This window comes from Perissodus microlepis, chromosome 7 (assembly GCF_051167445.1).
Source record: "Perissodus microlepis isolate ML-2025 ecotype Zambia chromosome 7, ASM5116744v1, whole genome shotgun sequence".
In the NCBI taxonomy this organism is placed as follows: domain Eukaryota; kingdom Metazoa; phylum Chordata; class Actinopteri; order Cichliformes; family Cichlidae; genus Perissodus; species Perissodus microlepis.
In genome coordinates, this window is record NC_140467.1 from 24,119,779 (window position 1) to 24,136,641 (window position 16,863).

The 16,863-nt window shown below is 40.6% G+C and overlaps 1 protein-coding gene across 3 annotated transcripts; it reads right to left on the reverse strand.

Annotated features, from left to right (window-relative positions):
• Nucleotides 1-2,077: 2,077 nt before the first annotated feature.
• On the reverse strand, nt 2,078-16,675 carry LOC146383121 (bromodomain-containing protein 1-like). Of its 3 annotated transcripts, none has more exons than XM_084934294.1 (12): nt 16,366-16,675; nt 13,449-14,833; nt 12,828-12,984; nt 12,606-12,734; nt 12,059-12,187; nt 10,217-10,529; nt 9,304-10,035; nt 9,061-9,190; nt 7,735-7,865; nt 6,625-6,719; nt 4,295-4,449; nt 2,078-3,697 (listed from the first exon to the last, which is right to left on the reverse strand). In XM_084934294.1, the coding sequence occupies exons 2-12, from the start codon at nt 14,813-14,815 to the stop codon at nt 3,511-3,513; spliced, it is 3,525 nt and encodes a 1,174-aa protein (XP_084790420.1). In that variant the 5' UTR covers nt 14,816-14,833; nt 16,366-16,675; the 3' UTR covers nt 2,078-3,510. The 3 variants fall into 3 exon arrangements, with proteins under 3 accessions (XP_084790420.1, XP_084790419.1, XP_084790421.1); XM_084934293.1 differs by having other exon boundaries at nt 9,298-10,035; nt 16,366-16,674; XM_084934295.1 differs by lacking the exon at nt 6,625-6,719 and having other exon boundaries at nt 3,573-3,697; nt 9,298-10,035; nt 16,366-16,674.
• Nucleotides 16,676-16,863: the final 188 nt, after the last annotated feature.

Consider the following 16,863-nt stretch of genomic DNA (forward strand, 5'->3'; position numbering starts at 1 on the left):
TTTTATTTTATTTTTTTTTAACTACATATTTTAGCAAGATTCTTAATAGTCAGTTGGCAAATACAAATGAACTGAATTATATTAACCCAGTTTTATGCCAGTTTTAAGCATAATCCCTCACAGCTCAGACTTATGCAAAGTGCACACTAAATAGATTTTACCAGAGTTCTTGATTTAAAAACTTATTTTTTCAACTAAAGGCATCACTTCAGACTAAAGTTCCTTTCTGTGTTTTAATTTCCTTTTTACCTCCAAGAGAAAGGAATTAAACTTGGCACACTTTGTGAAACCATGATTATTTTGTTGCAGCAGCGCTTCTAGGCAATAAATCTTATGCTATTGGCATTATTTCCCTTGAAATGGTGGCACATTTGTAAGGAAAATGCATTTTTGGGTTGAGCGTAAGATGTGAGTGTATGCACTAGGTCTATGAAAAACGTGCACAATCTTTCTTTACTCTGATATTGACTCATGTTCATCATTTATTGGACTGGATGATTAGTCATATTGGCAATATAACAATTTATTGAGTTAATGGTCCCTCTGCATGTAGAGGAACCACAAGTATGGAACCACCTCCTGATGGTTACCCACTGTGGGATGGCATCTCATCAACCAGAATAAGATTGTGTTATGTGAACTTGTGGACTCAACATTAGCTGTATTGTCCCTGTAACAAGGAAAATATTGAAAGTGGGTTGTGTTTTTAACCTTCCAATCCCCCAGAATTTTTAGAGTTGATCAGTTCTCCAAATCCTCCTCCATACACATGAATGCACATTCACTTTTATCCTTACCTCTTGGCTTAAGTGAAAGAAAACAAAACACAAACTTCAACTAAAAACTGTACTCTGACAAGGATATTGGTTAGGGCTCGAGTGATGCTGCATCAAACACCATGATTTTTACATAGTAAAACAGGAATCCAACTGGTGCTGACAGGAAGGAGATTTCAGCAGAATTTTTGTCAGAATTTTAGAAAAACTGTTTCAGCTTTTTAGGTTTCACTCTGGAGAAAATAAGTTCCATGACCTTCAACACAAACAGATGCAAGCTGGTTGATTCAGCCAGCATCGTATATGCAGCAGTGGCGGCTGCATTGTTGTCAACACGTGTTAGGTTTATTGATTAGCTAGAAATTGTTAATTATCCATCCAAACGGGTAATTAACAATTTCCAACTTCAAAGACATTTAAACCCCTGGACCCTGTCTACTGCTCAGCTGGACAATAAAATATCTGCTTCTAATAGAGGATAACGAGTCATCAGAAAAACATTTATGAGGGACGTCAAAACTGAACCAGCGATGATAATAAAAACAAACGGCAGCCACAGTTTGAAGAATGGAGCAGAATGACTTTTCATTTGTGTGATCATAGTCTTTCAAAGTAGGTTTTTTTTTTTTTCTTTTCTTCTAGTGAATGCATACTCAGTGCAAATGAGTGCAATTAAATATTGAATGAAATTATATTTTCTCACTTGAGAAATTAGTGCAGTAATTTGTGGAAATGGTTCTTCCTTCTTTTGTGACATTTCAGTGCTCAGTTAACACTTAAATTGGTCAGACTTCATATTGAAGGCATGTGGAAAATGTAGTGGACCTGACATTAAAATCAAAAACAACATCCACAGCAGAGTTGAGGTCAGGCAGACTTTGGAAGCTCCAGCTCTTAAAACACAACTTCTATCCACATTATCAGAAGCACGTGTCTCTATAAAGTAGTGCAACTTTGATTTGTGTTGTCAAACAGTGTCATGGTGATGTAGTACATTGAATGAATAGATGACTTATCCCTGTCCCCAAATGGCTATAATGCATTGAGTTCTGCATTTATTATTCTTGTTTGTGTTAATAAGACATATTTCCTTTAATCAGCTAAGGTGCAATGGCTCCATCTAATGGTCACTTGGTGATATACAGGCAAGTTGCTGAACTTGTTTACTCAAATTTTTATTTTCAATATAAAAACTTCTCAGTATAACAAGTACTATAAAACCAGGCAAACAGCCTTGATTTTTTTTTTCTTGTAAAGTCTGAATGAAAAATGTGTAAAAACAAAGCCAGAAGACATTCGGATTGATTTAATAACATATTTTAATTTCAGTGTTTTAGTATAAAAATCCCACCAGCCTGCTGTCAGCTGGTTTCCGTTCCCTGTTAACTGTGGTTTTTTCCCAGAGAATCAGCTAAAGTACCAAATCTATTTACACACAACATCCACATTCAGAAGGACCAAAGAAAACAGGAAGTCTACCCACTGCTACCCTGCCAAAATAAAACATCAAACACTGTCACCTCACCCCTCAGATTTAATGCTATCAATATGGGAAAACAAAGACTGACACAGGTAAAAGAGAAGGGGCTTCTATGTGTGACTCCTAGTGCACCTGTAGTATTTTCTTACTTTCTCTATAAAGTAATGCATATACATTTTTGAATTTACAATAAATTAGTACAGGCACATTCTCTTCTCGCCTACAGCTGACTGTCCACTCCAGGTTGAGAAGATGATTCTATGACATTTTTACAGAAGACTTGAACTCATCACAGCAAACAAACAGGCCAAAAACCTGAAAAAAAAAATCTAATAAAAACCCCATAAAAGATAATTGGGGAACCTGTGGGCAGCTTTTTCCTTTGTTTTGGTGTGAATGATGCACTTTGGGCATTTTAAACTTTGAGAGTTTTATAGATGTTATATAAATATGTACAAACAGTAAAAAAAAAAAAAAAAAGTAGTCCAGTAAAAACATTCAGAATTTAAAAAAAAAAAAAAAAAAAAGCACACACAAAAACACATTAATGCCAAGGATGAGAACTTGAAGCTTGAGAACTCAATAACTTACAAAAAAAAAAAACCATACAAAAGAAGGTGAAATAAAAAGGTTCAATACAGTATGCATGTTTGATTTTTCTCTGTAGAGATAGCACCAGCAGAAATCCCAACACTGTCAGTGCTGTTGACAGCGCGGATCATCACCTCACTGTATAAATATCAGAATGCTGTGTACCAAAACTGACTGAGGGAATGAATAAATTAGTGTCAGGCCTTGTACAGGATATTTACAGGAGCTGCTGCTGTCACACACAATGATGGACAATTTCATGGCAGTGAGATTGCAGCAGTCTTGCAGCACATTTAAGGAGGTCAGAGGCCAAACTCTGCCACATTCAACAGGTTTAGACCTGCTACTTTTCAGTCCTCGCAGCCAAGATTTGATTTTTTTTTTTTTTTTTTTTTTTCCCCTGTCAACTTTTTGAATCCACTAACAAAGACGTTTTTCATTGCATAGCTCTTGACAAATAAGAACAACTGTTTCAAGCTACAGTATTTCAGAGAGGTGGAACCTGTGTGTGAGGAAGGGTGGAAATGATTTGGTTCCAGTTTGAAGGACATAGTAAACAAGATGTGTTTGTGTTGTGCGTATACAGCAGACACCGTGTTCTCTGCAGTGACAAAAACATGATTAAGAGATGGGAGATGGGAGGATTCTTGAGGTGGCGGGGCTTCAAATCGTGACACCAAGGCCAGTGTTCGGCTCGAGCTCTCTAACTCGGTCTAGATGGTTCATGGCTCGATCGAAGGCGAGTCGCACAGATTTTCGGACAGAGGACGACCGAGCCTCCATCAGCTTCATTCTGTCGAGCATCTTATTGACGCCAAAGGGAGCCATTTTGGATTTAGGAAGCCATTGCCTGATGAGAGAGAAGACCATTTTGGAAAATGTTTTCACATGTGACGAAGTGGAGTTCCTTTCAAGACCTTTTGTACAAGACACAGAATGCAGTTCAGCATCTCTTTCATAGTCTGATCAGTCTAAATTGGTTTTGTTTTACATATATAGTAATAATTTGACATAGGACAAAAAAGGTCTGTATTAAGTGGCTAATGTGGTTTGTTTTTTGTCTCAGAAGTCACTCTTAAACAACATCAGTACAAAAGTAATTTTTTGTTAAAGTGAAGCTTTCCTTTTTTCTTCTTTTTTTTTTTTCCCCTGTTCTCCCAAACTAGGTCTCTGGAAAACTGTTTGGGGACCACATCACAATAGTTAAGTTTCCTATTATGAACACATTAAAAAGCTGTCATTAAGCAGGCTACAGTGACTAATACATTGGCTCGCCACAGATATGACTGGTGGAGCTCGTCGACAACAGCAGGAGTAGATTAGAGTGGATCAAATGTTGCTTTCCAGGTTAAATAGGTTTCAAACGTACAATCTGTCTTGATCACTTGTTTTGTTTAAGCAAAATTAATTCAATCCCAGCTAACAGTGAAAGAAGTTGGCCGCTCACCAGCTGCGCCTGCTGTCGAAGAAGTGGACGAGGAAGAGTTTCTCTGCGGACCTGAACTGCATCCGCTCTCCGGCTCTGAGAACGTCCAACGGTGGCTGGGGAAGCTCCACCCCGCTGTGCCGACACATTGTCCTCCGTGACCTGGGGTCCATGATCTGTGAAGACCAAGAAAATGGAGCGGGACACTGAGGGAGGCAGACTTCTCGCAGGAAAACGTGTGGCCAAAAATTGGCACCTGGAGTTTGGGACTTTTTTTGTTTTGTTTTTTTCATTTAAATGGCTGGCTGAAAAATTGCAAAAATACTAAATTTGTCTTGATAAGTACATTACTTTTGGTTTGTTTGTGTTATTTCAACAGCCCACTAACATCACCAAGTCAGTGCCATTTCTGTGAAGAGTTAAATATCTGCTTCTGCCATCAACTCCACATCTAAGCTGTAAGTTGTCCACATCTTGCTTGGGGGAAAATCTTTCTGTAAAAGGTACTGATAACTGAAGTCCAAAAAAACTATTAATTCCAAATGGCTCAATTCCTACTGAGCTCGATCAAATAATTCAAAATGCAAAATTAGCTTTGTCTCCACTCGGAAGTAAAGGAAATAGAGAAGATCTAAACAGTTCCATAATTACTCCATTTTTATTTCATTCTTACAGTAGATGTGATGTTTTAATGAACGTTATTTTTTTTTGGATGGGCATATTTGAAAGTGTTTTCTGCATTAGAAAAATCTGACCCTGAGCTTTTTTTTCCTAATTGAAATGATTCTCATTTCACTCGTTTCCATTCTAGCTGATCAAGTAAAGCTAAAGACATTATTTGTAGCCCTGCTACAAGTTGACTACTTGACTTACATTTTACGTCTAAGTGCAGTGACTAAAAACACCCCAGTTTGTTAGACATTCAGACTGAGTTGGCAAATATTATACCAATTAAATACAGAGTACTGTCTTTATTTTTAGACAGTACTGTGTGAGCAGTGTAAGTCTTACATGACACTGACATTGTGCCAGCCAAGTTATTTAGCTAAGGCTTTTGACAATGTAAGAAATAAATTACATGCTTAACTATAAGTGGACTTGATTTTCATGTTGCTAACTTTAAAGTTTGTAACTAAAACTGAAGGATGCTGTTCTATACAAACTAACAGTTCCTGTAAAGTGACTTTCTTTTTAAGTGACACTGATCGAAAGATCTTTGTTTCTGACTTGCAAACTGTATTTTAAAATCATATTAATGAACTTAAGCTCTTTAAAGAGACTATTCTGCCCAGATTTGCAAGGAGCAAATTGTTGTTATACATGATGATGTAATGTATTTGCATTAGACTGCCTCTGACCTTAAACCCTTCAGCGCAGTCTCTTTCCACCCTGTCATTGGTAACAGGGGATGGATTTTAGAATGCATTGTTTCTTTCCATATGTGAAAGTTGGGAGGTAGTTGTTGAAAAGAACTTTACTGGATTTTATTTGTTAATTCCACCAAAAAGGGGGATTGGTTCAGTGTTTCTATTTGTTAGCAGATTTACACAAAATGTTATGGATGGGGTTAGCATGACATTTTTTAGCAGAGGTGGGTTCTTGGCCCAACTTAAGTGATTAACTTGTGGTTCAATCAGGAGAAGGATCCAGGCTTTTTGGAACAATTCTTTACCATTGTGACACTTAGCCTTTTTCCTGGTTCTCAATGCATGTTATGGAGGGAAATTTCATCCTTTGCCCAAGAGGGCCAACTTTCAGGGACTATCCTTTAACTAGAGATCAATTTCACGTTGCTCTGCGGCTCCATGACTCACTGGTCCTGAAATTCATTATCCTAATACTAAATTTAGGGAGCTGACTTTTATTATGCTGCACACAAGTGAAACAATCTGCAGAAGCCTGTAAAATTAGATAAACTAATCCAATGTAATCCCCCATCTTGAACTGACAGTTGTGTGAATGCGTGAGATTTCTTTCAACTGATGCATCTTAAATTATTGCCCTGTTTGTTGACATATTTAGTCACTTCCATGTCCTTTGTGTTTTCTGTATTCTAATTCAAAGCACTTGATTTCCAGTATTTAAAAAAAAAAAAAAAAAAAAAAAAGCTGAAGAAGTGCATAACCTGGTGAAAGAAGGCAGCATTCAGAGAGACAAGCATGCAAGGCCAAGTCAAGCCCAATACACCCAGAGCGAAGCAACCCACACTACACACGACAACAACAACCATTCCACTATCAGCCAGCTGGAAGCTCCTGCGTGGCCATGAGCACAAATTACGAGCTACAGGATGGACAATGGCAGAGGGGCAGATGGGTAATGAGATACAGAGGGGACTAACACTCACTCACCAGGGCAGGGAAGGAGGGATATCCACTACATTTAGCCCAAACTAGTTTAAGAGGCTCCAGAACAAATGGAGAAGCAGCAGTGGGTTTCCACACCTCTACAGGAACAACAACAAGCAAGTTATGAAGGATACACTGCAACAGAGAGCACAACCAATCTCAACGCACACACACCGCCAATAATACTTTCTATTAAGTAGACCATGTAAACCATTTTTAGGGTGTATATTGTATGTATGTGTGGGTACTGGCTCTTTTTTTTTTATAAATATGTCAGCGTTAATTTATATATTAAGTTCACATACTGCTGATACTTTTCATGAATGGCATAGGAAATAACTTTCTTTAGATTTGCTTTTACCATTGCAAACACTCACACTCAAAAACAAACTGCACACGCACTCTCACAAACACACACACAATCAATCCAACTTCCTAACTTCAAGACTGTCATAATGCAATGTTCATTAATGTCGGCAGTAATGATGAACAATGCAGTTTTAGTAGTTGCACCACATCAGTTCAAGTACAATGTAGCTGACGGGCACGAGTGTATAATTCGCTTTGAATCCACAAAGAAAATACCAGTCTTTAGTTCACTTCCACCTCGTCCATCCGCGGTTTCCCGTTTCTGTTGTTCTCCTGCGTTCACAACTTCCTTTGTAGCTTGAACTCACAGTGTGAGCGCAGAATATGCTGACTTAAATCAGTACCTGATGAACCACTTAACCTCAGTTTCAGAACCAGTGTGGAAGACTCCATTGATGAATCGGTGATTTCATGGTTCTGTAGTAACCCCTTTTCAAGGATTTCTATTTAAAGGATTTTTACATCAAAACCTATGACACTCAACATGACTCATTCAACTTCAATTGCTCTGTATTACACAGGTGTAAAAGTAGAAAAGTGAGGATGTAACATGAAAGCAAGAAATTAATTTAATAAAATGCTGCATGCTTGGACATAAGAAGTATTAGTATCCCAATAAAGAGCCACTCTTTAATTAGTTTAGTAAATGCCTTCAGAAGACAGAAGTAAGAAATGACAAATCAAAGCTTGCCAAGCTGTTTCATGCACACTCATTAGGTCACAATCCAGAGCTGATCGGCTCACCTGAAGAGATCTTTGCAGCTTTGATGAACTCGCCATTTTCAATGCAGGTCATTAGAGTGCTTTTGTCATCCACAGTGCTACGTCGAGCGGTGGCCGGTCGCCCTTTACCACTTTTAGACAGGATAACGGTCCTGAAAGATGCAGGAGCAAAGGTCAATGAGGAAAATGTTTTTGTCTTTTTTTAAAAAAAAACCTCATGTATGAGCTGCTGGAATGATTGACTTACAATTATTAATTTTGTCTTCACCAATTCATTTTCAAACTCCAAATCTAGTTAAGCAAGTGAAACCAAAAGAAACCTACTTCATATTATTAAAAAGACATTTTTGTCTTATGATGACATTTTGTTCCAAATTATTAAATATCAAATTTTATACTTCAAAAGAACTTTTAGTTTTACAAAATATAATACATCAAACTAGGGGTGGGTGATATATCGAATATACTTGATCTATTGCAAGTTTTCCACGTACGATGGTTAAAACAATTATAAATTGCCATGGCAATACTAAGCTGTCTGCCTGGGATTCACTAGGAGTTTTTTTTTTCTCCCATGCATCCAATGCATCATTAATCCCCCGCTCCCAACCAGAAATGTTTCTACCTGGCACACTGCACTGAGCATGTGTGTTTATATACTACCAGATAAGGAAAAAACATATCGCAGCAGGAGTTTCAGACGAGCGAGGGATGGAGACTATCATTTGGATTTCACAGGAAGGATGCCGTAAAACTCTTGCCACTAAAGGTAGCAGCACCACAAATTTATTCCACCAGCTAAAAAGTCATCCACTGCAAAATGAAGCCCGTTTTAAACTCCACATGTCAGCGTCTCCCCACACACCAAAGAAAACGTTAAATAAACCAGCTGTGACACCTGTGACTGTTCTTGGTTAGTTCTTTTTATAGACACTATCAAGACTTTTGTTTCTGTAATTTAAAGTCATCACATTTTTTATTCTACTATTTTTATATGTTATAACCACAAACAAGCACCTTTTTAATTTCAGTCGTTTCATTTTGCCTCGTGAGTTTTTTGTTGCTATGATCTTTTGTTTGTTAAAGGTCTGGTGTTGACCACAGAAGCAGACTTACTGTGACAGTATTGTCATTTGTGGAAAACCTCTGTGTGCAACTGACGGTTAACTAATTTGGTTTGAAAACAGAAAGTGTCTTGGCACCTTTCGCCTTGGAGGCGCATATATTAATTGTTCTGATTATACTATAAACTTGGTCACCACAATGTTAACACTGGAAGAAGTGAAGGACAAAATTATGAAAATAAGCATAGCCACTCAGGATTTGGTTGGTTCTTTTCTCACTCACCTTGTGTCACAAAGGATACTTCCACTTGAAGAGATGCTCGACTCGGAGGCACAGCGTCGGCGTGGCTCAAGCAAACGGGGAGATTGTGAGACCACACCCTCCTCTTCCACCACAAAACCGTTTGCCATTCCTGAGAGGGATAAAAATACAAGAATTGTTTTAAACTCACTGAATCTTTTTGTCACCAGCGAGACATTGTTTGCAATTGAAACAAAATAATTAATATCTGACTGGCACCTGTACCAAGGCGTTTGATCGGCGACTCCTCGTCGTCCTCACCATCAGCGCTGCTGCTGCGTTTTCTTTTCTTTGGCAGAAGGAGCGTCTCCAATCGAGGTATCACTACTGACAGGAAGGTTTTGGCGCCCAGGGGTGGGGGGGACCCAGAGGAGACCTCTTGGGTCCGGGGTGGTTTCTGTGGGCTAGCACTTTTTGACTTCCGAAAGAGCACATTGGTCCTCCGGTTATAGCGTTCCACGTAGAGGTCACTTTTGGGGAGCAACGACTCTGGGATGTGCCCATTGGGGGTGTCCGATGGCACTGAGGTAGATGTGTTGGTGACGTCCTCAAACTCTGTGGGTGTCTGGTCCAAGGGCTTTGTGAGCTTCACGGGGGTCGGGTCCAAGTCCATAGGCAAAATTTGGGATGGTAAGGTTAATGTCTCTAATGGTGGTGGAGGTAAAGACTTGTCTTCCTGTGGCATACTGGGATCTGCCAGCAGTTCTCGTAGTGGTTGGTCTTCAGATTCAGCAGGAGATGGGCTGGGATCTGGAGTAGAGGGTTGTGGTGGCAGGGAATTCTTCAGGCTTATCTCACTGCGGACCTCCGTGATGGTTTTCTTGAGTAGCTTTAGCCTCTTGCTGCGGGACGGGCTGTGCTTCATGGCTATGCTCAGGTCCAGTTTCTCCAGGAGCTCCTTCAGCTGATCCTCCAGAGGAGTCTTTTGGCGGTACGTGGGAGTCAGTAAGCGGTCCACTACGGAGGACAGTGACATATAACCACGTCATTATCCTGATTACATGACTATTTTACTATTGAACTCACTTTCACTGTTTAAATATTTATTATTATTCAATATACTTAAGAGATAATGATTAAAGACAAGTTACTTATCACTTTCAGATATTTATTACTTCATAAAGCACTATAAGCCTACCATCTTCCCAGGTGAATGGCGGTGTTGGCTCCAGTTTCGGAACTTCAGGAAGATGCAACCCACTGGGGAAGTCGAAGCCAATCCTCTCTGCTTCTCTGCGGGCCCTGCGAAGGATGGCTCCACCATGGTCTTGCATCCGCTGAGCCGCCTTGTAAAAGAAGGTGTCCTTGGCATTGTATGTCATGCAGTTGGATATTATGAGGTCAAAGTCGGCTTCAAACTCCTCCAGGCTCCTGTAGAAGTGAGCATCGATTCTTTTTCTCATGGTGGAGAAGTCAATAGGGTTCTTGATGATATCCAGGTAGTCAGGCACCTGCAGAGAACAGAACAGACATCAGATGCTGCAGTCTAAGAGGAGGAAGAAATTCTGGTTCACGATATCCCTTTTTCAAAAGGCACGCTGGAAGGTACTGAGCCTTGACCCTCTAAAGCTTGATTTTTATGGATGATCGGTTTGGGCACTAGTTTCAGAACCTGGATGTCAATTTTTAAAGCTCAAAATGGTCAACCTTTGCAACACAGGTTGTCCAAATTTAGAAAACAATGCATGCTTTCATTTATATCAAGAAGCTTTGCACTCACATAAACAAATTGCATTTCTTCGATCATTGGCACAAAAGGTGCCATTAGTTTCACTGTTTAGCTGTTCATACAACCCACTTGATACTGAGGTAAGGAATCCGTGCTACATGTTTCACTGTCAGGGCAGCACGGTGTTGTGTGGTTAACACTGCTGCCTCACAGCAAGAAGGTCCTGAGTTTGACTTCACCACCTGGCTGGGACCTTTCTGTGTGGCGCTTGGATGGGTTCTCTCTTCCTCCCACACTCCAAAGACATGGAATGAGTGGGGTTAGGTTAACTGGTGATTAAAGTGTGAATGGCTCTGAGTGGTGACCTGTCCAGGGTGTACCCTGCCTCTTGCTCTATGGTATCTGGGATATGACCCTGATATGGATAAGTGGAAGAGGATGGATGGATGTTTCATCGTGGTAAATATCACTGTAAAAAAAAAAAAAAAAAAAAAAAAGGAAAAAAAGAAAAGAAAACAGTAGAGAGAATACCACAGATGCACAGGAATCGCTGATTTGAATCGCAGGCCCCTATCATACACTCTCTATTTGCACATGGACAAATATTCTTCAATTAGGCTGAAGAGAGTGTGGAGCCAAATACACATTGTGGAAGTACACGGGCCTGAAACCCTGTCTGTACCAGTTGAGCATGGTGGAACCAGACTTGTCCCACATAATAACACAAGGAGCTCTGCTTTATACCACACAATCTACTGCTAAACTTGCAAATATGGTGATATGGTGGTGATCCCTGATATCCCTGGTAGTATGTTATTTACACTTTTACCATTAGTCGAAACCAATACTCATTAACAAATTGGTGTCAGTGCATCTCATTATCCTGAAATTTTCATCACGTGAACATGGGACATCGTTCCTGAGTTTCAATGGAAAGTATGCTTTTAAGGAATGCAACTGTTGCTTAGAGCAACTGATAGAGGACTATAATGTAATGAAAAGCCAGTCATCTCAAATGCAATGCGTGAAATGTTTTCTGAAATGAGAATACTTTCACATTAAATTGGGTCTTCTTGAACTGGTGATTTCGGTTCAGTGAACTACTTTTAGTATAATGATGGAGACACACTTGATTTGTTTAATACAGTTATGTAGATGTTAAACAGACTTTATAAATAAACATCTTTGACTAAGACTATGGCAGGAAAAAGAGGTGTTGCTAAATGTCGTTATATATTAGCCATTTCATTTGAACTGGGGAAAAAGACTTGCTTTAAACTGTTTTAAAGTGAATAATGAACAACTGCTGACCTCTTTAATGCTGACAGGCTGAGTGAAGATGCTGTACTGGTCCTTCTCCTGCAGCTGACTGAGCACAGCTCTCAGCAGGATGTTGAAGGGAGTCAGCTGGACCTCCAGCACTGATTGCTGAAGCTTCATCTGTCGAAAGAAGGTAGCCAAACAATGTTAATCCACATGAATGGCATGAGGTGTTATCAAGAGTCCAAGGTCAAGGTTTATTAAAACCGAATGTGTGTATACAGTAAATCCCATTTTGTGGTCGATGTTTATGTTTTAGCGCATTGGGTGTTTGAGGCACATAAAAGGTTTTAGACTAACAGTCAAGTAGTCAAATTTGTGAGGAGCTGTCCAACTAATCAGTGGAATTTGGGATGTTGTGGGTAGTAATGAGTTAACTAAACAAGAACAAATATAATTAAAATAGTGAGTAGTAAATGAAAAGTAAAATATTTAGCTTTAACTTGAGAATAAACAATGTGTCCTGAAAAGAAATGATGAAAGGAATAAAGCTCTGCACTAGACAATCGTGAAGTAGTAAATGCTGAAAGGGTTTTACCTCCTCCCTCTTCAGTTTTTCTCTCTTCCTGATGAGCTCCAGCAACAGGCGGGCTCGCTCCAGGTCGTGACGGAGGCGGTGCCACTCTTTCAACTGCTCCTTCAGTGCCTGGTTAGACTCCATATGGTCCTGCAGGAAACAAGCGTCAGCTCAATAACAAGAACTACATTAAAAAGGACAATACCCTACTGTGTGAGGTTGCTAGCTGTTAACAGAACTGACCGTCTTCTTGGCTTTGGGCGGCTGTGGGTTGGCCTGTAACCGGCGGATTAGGGGCACATTGTTCCTTGACTGCCTCTTCAGCACCCAGTAGCTCAGCACCCCCTCAACAAATGAACGCTTCCTCTGAACTGATACCTGGTTGAGGATGGTATCAAAACTAACCCAACATAGAAGAAAAGGGGAATATTAATCAGTGAATAATAATAATAATAATATTTTTGATAATATTTTCTCCGTAGCTCTAAAATGCTGTCAGATCTCTGGCTTGTCATTTTTGACCAATCAGATATCTTTGTATTTGTATTTCTATTCATCTCTTATAAACATCACTGCTGACACACCTGTGGAAAAAACCTTTAACTCCACTATATTGGAATAATGCTGGCAAAGTTCTCTTGAAGTACTACAGATAAATATCACTTATCTCAAGTTAAACTTTCAATATTTACTTTTTCCAGATTCATACAGTTTTACTGTTTTCTGTATGTATTAAAAATCACTATCTTAGATAGCACTCAACTAAAATTAGAAGCAGAAAAAATTATAATTTCAAATGAAATAAAGAGGACAAAAGACCAAGGAGAGAGAGTGTTGATTTGGTGAGCTAAGGCTGACTCTTACCTTGAAGCAGTAATGCTAGGTCCAGAGCTGGTCGGCGTTTCAGGTTCCGTTTCTGGTTCAGGGTCTGCTCGTTTATTCTTTTTCTTCTGCCAGCCCTTGGCCTTCCCTTTCTTTTCAGCTCGCTTGTGAAAGGCTCCATTTTTAGGGTGGGGCTCCTCATAGATGTTGAGTGGCCGGCGGTCACAGCCTTCAGGTGTGTGGCTGCAACAGTAAGCAGTCTTTTTCACAGAGAAAGTGGTGGCACCAGATGCAGTCACCTCTTTGACGGGCTCCATCTTCATGCAGAGACCAGCTTTCTGGGCGCAGCTAACGTGGAAGGCGGTGTAACAGTTGATCTTGTCACACTGGATGCATGCGCCGACACCTTTCTCCTTACACAGATAGCAAGTAAGCTTCCAGCGAGCAGGTGGGATGTTGCGGACACCGTCAATGGGCTCGATGAAAACTGTGTCCGAGAAGCCAACTTCGGGCACCCACAGGGCACATGCTACATGGCCCCAGCGGTCATCATCTGTCTTCTTCAGAGCTCCTCCTCGATTCGGGCAGAAAACACACTCAGCCAGTCGCGTCGGACACTGGAGGCAGTGGCGACAAAGCCACTGACCTTCGGGGATGTATGGCACACCGTAGCACTCCTGGTGCACGGCAATGTTGCAGGAGTCGCAGAAGAGGATGACGTTACTGTCGGCTCCATCTCCATCCATGCATATACAGCACACAGCATCTTCATCCACAAGTGACTGCAGGTCACTCTGACCCTGCGTGGCTAAGAATGACTCTTTCTCAAAGCGATCCATGAGAAACTCAAACAGGTTGTGCGACACTTGACTTATGCCCTCACTTTTTCTTTTCTCATTGATGATCTCCATCCAGGCATAGTCTTCCTCATCCATGTCATACTCCACCTCCTCATCCAGCTCCTCAGGTGTCCTCTCAGTGTATTTGTAGTAGGTTGCTGGCCTTTTCGGTACCACTGGCAGATTGTATTCAACTGTTCTAACCTTCGGCTCCAATAGGCCACTGGCACTGCTGTGGGTGGCACTACCACCATGTGAGGTGGTGAGAGCTGCATTCTTCTTCTGCTGGTTGTTTTTGAGGCGGACAGAGCGCACCAGAACCTGCTGGGGCTTCTCGTTATTCTCCTTGTTGCTGTTACACTCCATGATCTCTTGAGCTGTGGGGTCGTCGTCTGTGATGACATCCAGCTTGTCGTAGATGCTGAGCCGGTGTACACGGCCATCCACCTCCAACTCCACCATTCGCTGAGCTTGTGCATATGTCAGTGTCTCCCGGTTGGGCGATGGCTTGATGGGAGAAGTCTCTCTCTTAATCACTGTTGGGCGTTGGTTTCGACTTTTCTTCTTCATGTTTGAGCTATGAGGACCCTGAAAAAACCCAAGCAATGAAACAAATGTGTAAATATGTTTTAAAATGTATACTCTTTTGTAAACCATCGTTGGGTTTCTTGAAAAGCGCTACACAAATCTAAGTTATTATTATTATTATTATTACTACTATAAATAACTCGCTGATCTAGCAGCTGCTGAGAAAGCTGTCATGTCATGGATTTTACTGTACATGTCTGCATGTAAACAACTGGCTGCTGTCACATCTTCCAACCCTTGTTTACAGATAAGGGAAAAAATGTCCCGAAACAAAGTTTTCACCTCTGTATTTTGTGTCTTGTTCGTCAAGCCTAATTTATAGTAGTAAGCATTCTACATTTAAATGACCGACTGCTGTCTTTTGATCCTGATGGTACAATTGTTTTGACTATATTCAAGGAGTGCTATGTTAAAGTTGCTAAACAAAACTCTGTTCATTACATTAGTTAGGGAATCATATCAAAATACTCCAAAATGCTAATTAGTAAATATTAAATAAAAACCTTAATGTGAGATCCAGAATAAAGTTGTGACGTAAATTTTAATCCTACAGTAAATCTGATCTATTGACAGCTACAGAAAAACAGATCAGGACTGGGGCTACTTGGATTTTAATTTCTTGTGCTCTTTATGAATTCTCAGCAAATTTAAAGTTGACACACCATTAAAAAGAGCTATCTTTCTGTAACCAAAACTTGAAAGATATAGTTAAATGTCATATACGAAGAAAACTAGCAAAACCTACTTTCCAAGCGTATCTATTATTGGCCAGGTAAACCATTATCAAATGAATTATTCCAGCCGTGTTTGCATATGTATATCGATTTCCCCGAGATCCAGCTCCCCCCAAATAACGCTATTACTTAGATTTGTACCTTCGCGACACACACACTTTATTTTATTTTTTAAACCAGGGCAAGTGAAGTTAAGCTAGCAGCTTTGAACACAGTGCTCCAACGTGTGCTGGTGCACCTTTAACTCGAGAGATCAATGCGCTTTCAGCCGGCTGCGCTAACAGTACCTTCAGCCTTCACTGGACAAATGAAAGAAATTCATCGAGAGCAGGAAGCAGCAATGCCGAAGACAAGGAGCCTCCGATCTGCGCAACCTGTGTGGTTTGTTTCCTGAATAACAGCGGCTCCATGTAGCTGCAGCTTGTTACTAGATCCATGTCCGGTAGGGGTAGGTACGGTAAGTCCGTCTAGACAGTGATCCGTGCTATGTTTCGAACCTGCTTTAGAACGACCAATCAAACACTGGCGGGTTACAAGAAAAGACAACCATGTTGTTCCCCTTAATAAACAGGCGGTGGCCTCTCTAGTTGCTAGTCCGTCCAGAAACCGGGCTAACATTAGCCTGCTACTACAGGGACTTGAAGAGGAAGGAAATATGGCGACTAACACAAGAAACTACCTCAATTAAAAAAAAGTTGTCTTTTTCTATGAGTAGCACGGTTTTGTTTTTAACTTAAAGGTATCCAGGGTACAGGGAAAAACATTAAACGGGTAAAACGAGAGTGAGGTAAAACTTACCTAGCTATTTTCAAGAATTAAGCTTATAAAAACAGCAGCAATGGCGGTGCGGCCTGCGGAGCGAAGCAGCAGTTAAATCCACATTCAGTCTGGTCATCCAAAGGCGACCGCGGCTCGCGCTGAACCGAGTGAACCTTAGAAGTGACCGACAGGTATCCAGGGCGACGGGAGCGGTTTCAAGTGATATATTAGGATATGAGGCTTAAAATCGATCGCTGGGACTGTGGAAAAGCAGTAAGAAGTGCCAGGGCTCAGCGGCTGCCTGAGCTTCTCTTCCCCCACAACAATGCGGTTGTGTGAGTCGCTATGCCGCGACGTCACCACGCAAACCAGGAAGTGTATATATATATTTTTTATTATTATTATTTCATATTTAAATACGAGCATATGGTCTCTAAATACGATACGCAAAGATAATTAAAAACATTAAAGTCGTTCTGGCATCCAACAGATGACCGATCGAAAGGGTATGGACTTTCCGACCGCATCGCTTCCATA